The sequence below is a fragment of the Fukomys damarensis genome, unplaced genomic scaffold, assembly GCF_012274545.1.
Source record: "Fukomys damarensis isolate Sample0158 unplaced genomic scaffold, DMR_v1.0_HiC HiC_scaffold_13, whole genome shotgun sequence".
In the NCBI taxonomy this organism is placed as follows: Eukaryota; Metazoa; Chordata; class Mammalia; order Rodentia; family Bathyergidae; genus Fukomys; species Fukomys damarensis.
In genome coordinates this window covers 19,386,835-19,394,024 of record NW_022900925.1, presented here as the reverse complement: position 1 = coordinate 19,394,024, position 7,190 = coordinate 19,386,835, and the positions used below count along the sequence as shown (strand labels likewise).

General features: G+C 39.4%; 1 protein-coding gene across 1 annotated transcript in view; it reads right to left on the bottom strand.

Moving 5' to 3' along the window:
• Positions 1 to 544: 544 nt before the first annotated feature.
• Positions 545 to 7,190, bottom strand: part of Nf1 (neurofibromin 1) — a 264,437-nt gene continuing 257,791 nt past the window's right edge. The window contains exon 61 of the mRNA XM_033762739.1: positions 545 to 5,017. Coding sequence (XP_033618630.1) covers positions 4,875 to 5,017 — 143 coding nt within the window. The 3' untranslated portion in view covers positions 545 to 4,874. The remainder of the gene's footprint in view (positions 5,018 to 7,190) is intronic.

Genomic DNA, 7,190 nt, shown 5'->3' with positions numbered 1-7,190 from the left:
CTGTGGCAGTCTCCCCGCTAAATTACGAGCTCTTAGGGGGCAGAAGCCCAGCCTTCTTCTTTTGTATCTGCAATGGCTGGCACAGGTCAAGGCATGAACAAAGGACTGATCAGTACAGGTTTTCTCTTTTCTTCCATAAAAGTAATTAAGTTTGGCAATGCTCCCTGAACTTATGAACAGGAAAGGGCCCTATTCAGATTCCACAGTCCTCTTCATTTTACACGGAGGAAGTGGCCCCTGGGGTGGAGTGGGGGGTTCTGAATCCTGTAACCTCAGAGGCTTAATCCTTTTTATCACAACCTACTTGGCTTTTTGTCCCAGCATGTAGACAGTGTGTTAAGGATCTCATAGAATGAGAACTTTAACTATGCACAGAAATATGCATATTTAGTATATATGTAGACACAATATAAAGGGGCTTTTAGAAGGTATGTTTTTTAAAAAAGCCAAACTTATTTATTAAAATTATAGTTTCACATTACAAAATTTCCACTTATGACCAGTCAGCACTTTAAAGAGAACAAAATGTGAGTTTCAAACCAACAATGATTATGTTGCTATAGTGTGGTCCTAATATTTATGGAAACATAATCAACACTGCAAAAAAGCTTGTTTAAAATTGGCAGCAGCAGTTCTAAATAAGATGATGCAGGCTACAGATAAAAAAGCTATTTGCACCATTTGAGCCTCCAGTTCTGTATTCCAGTGGTCTGAAACCAAGGTGGGCAGAACACTGCCCAAGGAGCTTTCACCACACACCCGCTCGCACAGGACCCGGCCCCGGAAAGGGTATGTGAGCGTGGGGATGGGTCCAGAACACCCACAAGTGCTCCAGGTGGGGCACCCCTGCCCGCCTGGCCTTCCCGTACAAGGATCAGCCCTTGCCGCAGCCCGCAGGTTTCCTTCACCTCTTTTCCAGTCCTTTGCTCAGGGACATGGTTGCCTTTCTGAGGATAGCTCTGTCCTAGAGAGCCCAGGTACTCTCTAGGATGGATTCTTCCTCCCTCAGGAGAAGGGAAGTAGCCCAAATACTGGGAGTAAATGAAATAGCAAGGCTCAGCAGAGGTGGTTTACGAGCATGCAGTGTCTCAGAGGTTCTGAGGGGAGGTGAGGAGCTGGAGGACCGTGGGGCTGACTGTGCCCTCTGCCTGCTTGCTCCCGGCTCCTTGCATTTCTAGCTGACTGCTCATTGACAAGTTGTCCAGACTATCCTGGAGACCAGAGTCATCCGTGAGTTGGGCAGGCCTTAAAAAAAATGTCACCAAAATTATTTGAGAGAGATATTCTGGAAAGAGAACCATATTTCCATGTGGGTGAGGGGAGGAGAAGACCCCAAAACATCCTTAAATGAAAGGAAATGGCCTTAATGTCAAAAGATCAGGGAGGAATGGGGAAAAGCAGAAAACAGAACCTGACATATGTGAAAAAAACCACCTCTCACATCTTACAGTGGATTGAATTTACATTTTACTTTAAAAAAGGGGGTGGGGAGTACATACACAGGAGGAAAATGGAGTGGGGAACAACGGTCTGAGACAGAGTTCTAGGGTTTCCCCTACTGTGGTCGAGCCTGTCTGTTGGGCAGTATTTCTCCTGCGGCGTACAACTGCTCACAACATGAAGAAGGCTACAGACACGGGACGGTCAGAGTTTGGGCCTGATGGAAAGGCGGGTAAGTTATCATATACAATGTAAGTTTACAGTACACAGCATTTTCTTCAAATGATGGAACACAGTCGTAGGAAGAAGTTAACAATACTAACACAAGAATAATCAAATTTTTGTTATCCATGTACAGCAACTAACCGCTTTACAAAAAAGCAAAATAATACAATATATCATCACATGTATTTACAGTGTAGTAAATATACTTTTCTGTCAAATTTTACACAAACTATTTACAGGTGAATATACTGCATTAAAAAATGGTGTGGCTGACACTAAGTGAGTTTTTATATAGGTCCATTGCATAATATTGAATAAGACATGCCTCATTATGCCTGGGGAGGGGGATAAAAGGAGAAACACAAATCAAAACAAAAAGTTAAAAAAACAAAAACCACCAAAAGAAACTGAAAATCCCCGAAACACACAAGCCAGAAGGGCTGCCAGCTCACACTCTGTCTCTGCCACTAGGACTTTAGTCCACGGGTAGAGGCTGCCTGTCTTGGCAGTGTCTGTGCCTGCTCAGCGTGTAAGGGGCGGCCGTCAGTGAGCGCCAGAGGACAGGAGCACAACAACCCGACAAAGTCGGGGGAAACAGCTACAATCCCAAAACATGACAGAGCTTATATCAAATTATACAAAATGGGCCACTTCCAATTTTTTCTTAAATTACAAGAATAAGGACTAAAAAAGTATTTCATTTTTCAGGGCAAGCATATAAATGTGGGATTTAGCTCCTTTTCATTTTATTTGGAAAGATTTTTTTTTTTTCCTTTTGGTACTGGGGATCAAACTCCAGACCTTGCGCTTATGAGGAGGCAGAACCACTGAGCTAAATCCCTGGCCCTCTAAACCTTACTTTACTTTCAGATTCCTAGGACATACTGGTGAGAAGTATTTCTGCAGTTCAAAGAAGGCTCAATTTTGATTTGTGCAACGCTGATCATTTCATGAGGTACTTCAAGTGGATTCATTTCATTCATTACGCTACAGGGAAATAATTTAAAAAACACACTTCCGTGAACTTATATGTGGAAAGATCAATATTTTTAATAGTAAACCTTTGGAAGTTTCTCTGTTTTGATGGGAGTAGAATAGCGTAACCCCCACCATCATATGCACCAAATCAAAAAAAAAGAGGAAAAATATTGAACCAAAATTATTAAAGGCTCTCATTGCCTGGTGCTCTAGGAGCCAAGAAGCTGTGACCCCACATCTCAAAGCACTGGGCTGGGAGAACCACAAATATACCAGGAGCTTGGCATCCTTGGCGCCAATATCGCTGATCTATTTCTAAATCGGTTTTAAGTTTCCTTCTAGTCTCAGTTGCTCTGTTACTATAAACATTTACTCTAACAGCCTCTATAATAATTAAAAAACAAAAGTTAATTGCACCTGTCTTCAACATTTTCCAATAATTCTATGTTTAAATCATTACTAATACTACGGTATTTTTTTTCTTTTATTTTGGCAAATGGTTCTTACTTTTCCCAGGACTGTAAACAAAATTAAAAAATTAAATTTTTGTTATTTCTGAATATCAAAAGCAATTTTATTTACATTAACATATTACATTGTTACTGTGTGGATAAGTGTAAAATGTGTTATATTAGTAATCAGAACACTTATATGTACCATTACTCACTGAATTAGCTGTGGAATTTAATTTACTGAAATCCACTAATGAACTAACATCACAGGAACCCCGTCCCCTTGGTTTCTTCTGTCCCCTCCTAAAGCCTTTACATCTTAACATACAAAGAGAACCGGGGAGAGGGCTATCCTTTTGAAATAAATATAGTTTAGTCCTTAGTAGAACATCCAGATATTAATATGCTTGCTGAAGTAAAATTATTTTGTGCACTGCAGGTACCACAAAGAAACTGGATCCGCATTATGTGAAGATTCCTATGCCACAAGAATCGAAATCCATACCATTCAGCATAGCAGCAACTGTAACAGTCCCCCATTGTCACACGAATGCAGGCTGACCAGACTTTTCACAGTGATTAGATGCAATTCTATTATATAGAACCCAAATGTTTCATAGAGAGATTCCTGATTTTTTTGGAGGAGAGGGGGAAGATTAAGGGATTTTAAAAATACATCATATCAACAAATTTATGGTAAGAGAAATTTATGACGACATACAGCATTCTGTTTCTTGGAAATTATTTAACAAAATAAACGCATCGACTACTCTAAAAATTGCGTACCATTCCATTTTGCTATGCAGCTAATGCAAACATCTATGAAAATTACCTTTCAGGAACAATTTTTAACACTTTAGTTTGCTAATTACCCTGCTCAGAATTATTAAGAAGAGAAAGAGGCAAAAAAAAAAAAATTGTACAATTACTATGCTTAATATAGTTTAGCTTACACAAACCAAAAACAAAAGATCAACATTGTTAGAATATTTAAAGACTATATATATATGATAATTAACTGGAGAAAGAAAGAAACTAGTTTACATGACTGAGTTTGGATAAGGCCTCAGAACCCATAGCATTAATTCAGTACTGTTATATGTGGTCACGTTTATTCTCCTATAATTATTGCTAATCCTCAAATGTTAGTATTTCTTAAGAATCTACTATAAAATACTACGCCCTCCCACCCCCAGGTGCCCCGCCTGTGGCTTTAAGGTGCGAAGTCACTAAGGCTTGACCTCTGTGCTTCCTTCAGTTTCTAAGGTAAAAAAAAAGTCCACAGCTAAAAAACCAGATTAAACGTATTGGGGTTATAGTATTACTTCTCCCATAAACTTCTGTCTTGAAAAGTGTGTAAGGCAGGCTAAAACTTTACTTTGTATGATGCAGGGAAAACAAGGAAGGCAGAGTTCTGTGCAAAGGGTTTTCATAGCTGGCCAGTGGTAGTGGTATTCAAGAATTCACCCTCTCACAAAACTGGGATGTTCTCAATTCAAGTTTCCCGACCTCCCACCTTCTCTGTAGTTGTTCTGAACACTTATACAGATACAGACACCAAAAGTAGAAGGAAAAAAAGTAAAAGTTAAAAAAAAAAAGCAGCATTAAATTTAGGCAATGTTTCCGAGAGTTGATCAATTGGCGACGTGGCAGACTAGAGGGTCCATTATAAAACAAGATGTGCAGCATCGCAACACGTGGGGACAGGGCATGGTTAGGGGAGGGTCACTAGTGAAGAGCCCATGTTACGCTGGTTTGAAAAAAGAAAGAAAGAAAGCTTCACACGATCTTCTTAATGCTATTACGTTTGAAACTGCCAGCGCTTCTCTGCTTCTGCACTTGGCTTGCGGATCCGTGACGAGTTCGTCCACTGTTACAGTGGCCAGTGGTGGGGGAGAGTTCAACATTCTCCTTGTCGATTCCTGGAGAGAAACAGAGCAGCCAGTTACTCCCTCTCTGCCGGTGTTGAGCTCCAGGACTGAAGCTCATCATCTGTGTATGAGTTATAACTTGGTGAGTTGTTTTTGCACATTTCATTTTAATAGCCAAATATCAGAATGCGTATAAAGGCCTTATCACACAGAAAACCTTGTACACTGCTAAGCCAAATTTACTATCATTGCAGAAAAACAGCCTAAGAAAGAAAAGTGAAGTTGCAAGGAAAAGCTAGAGGAAGGCAGGCTTGAACAATCAGGAAAATCTAGATCGTGGGCTCCGTCCTCTGAATCGTATCAGGAGCATCCAGCAAAGGTCAGTTTCTAGTCACACATCTTTACTCCTCATACACAGAATACACTCTTAGCAAAAGGTACTAATCCTTCTGCAAATGTGTCATCTCAGAGAAAGGCAGGCACTTTTTATTTTTCGAATCACAGTGCCTGGTCCAAAGGAACACAAGTATTCACTGAATAATATTTCAGAAAGATTATCCTCTAGAATCTTTGCTTCAATTATGGCAAGTCACTAAACTTTTCCCAACCTTAAACAGATGCCATTTATTTTATTTTTTTTAACTGAGATTAAACTTCAAAAACCAGGGCCCTACAATGAATTTTATAGATAATCTAAGTAACAGCTTCAGAAAAGTAACCAAAAACAAAAAAGTTTTCTTTCCCCCTGCCATCAGATTAAAACAATTACAAACTAGACAGGTAATGGAACAGTGGTTACACCTATGGAAGTAGCAACCCAAGGTTGCATGAAGGCGGCTTCTTGTGGTATTGCTACTGTTTTACTTCTTGATCTGAATGCCATCTTTTTTGTGGGGGGTTGTGTGTGTGGTGCTGGGGATCAAATCCTGGGCCTCAACCGTATTGTAATACACACAGTACTCCACCACTGAGCCATGCTCCCTAGCCCTGGAATGTTGCGTGGTTAAGTATGTTTTCTTCTTGAAAGTACATCAGGCTGTAAATTTATGATCTGTGTATTTTTCTGCCTATTACATTTCAGTAAAATTTGCTCCCCAAATTAGACTGAGTATAGTAACCTTTAGCATAATTACTAGGAGGACAGCATTCAAATAGGATGTATCAAAATGTGAAGTACTGATTGATATTTTTGATAGAGAAAGATGATCACAGTTGGTTTTTTGTTTTTGTATCTGGGATTGAACTCAAGACCTTGCACTTGCAAGGCAGGTGGTGGCACCACTGAGCTAAGTCTCCAGCTCAAAATTCTTTGTTTCTTTTTGGTACCAGGGATTGAACTCAGGACCTTGTGCTTGCAAGGAAGGCCTGGTACCACTGAGCTAAATCCCCAGCCTGATCAGTTTTTGTATAGGGAAAAAATACCCATGTACAGGGAAAAAAGCTGGGAAACCATTTGCCAATATGCTATCTTGGGACAGTGTACTTTTTCAAGTTAATTCATACCATTTGCATTTTAAGATAATCATTAAATTTGGCAATGGGAAATTTTCATTTTGGGCAAAAAGTATTTTAAATCAAGAAGTATTCATTATGTTATAGAAGATGTACACATCTGAGTACGTAGTTACTTGTCAGCTCATGAACAGAAATGAACTTGTAATGATTTCCCTCTAAGAGTCAAGCATCTTTCATTTGGATTCAGCTCTGAATTCAATTTAGTCAGGCATCTAGAATCATGGCTTGATTTATACACGTTCAGTGGAGGTTTGCTGTACTACATTTATTAAAGAAGCATGGGCATTTGTTAGTGTTTATGAAAATGTGCAATGGGTTAGGCACATTGGTACAGCTCGAAACGTCAGCAACACCTCTCAGGAGCCAAGTGTAGCTGAGCCAGCATCGAGAATCTGTATTCTAATCTAATCATACTCTTCAAAAAGTGAGTGGGAGAAAATACCATAATGTTCTCTAAGAAACAGAATTGTGGGTGACTTTTAGTTTTTTTTTCATGGATTTGCATGCATTTTCCCCAGAGGTATTTAAAAAAGAAGTAGAAAAATTAAAAAAAGAATGCTCATAATCTCTTGGATACACCTTATACTTCCTTATGATGTGTGCTTATGCTGGTTGATTTAATTACCTTGACCATTTCTACAAAATACAATTCAACCCACATTTTTTTCCTCATGTGTAGTTCCTTCTCTGTCTCCTGCCAAGAATTTTT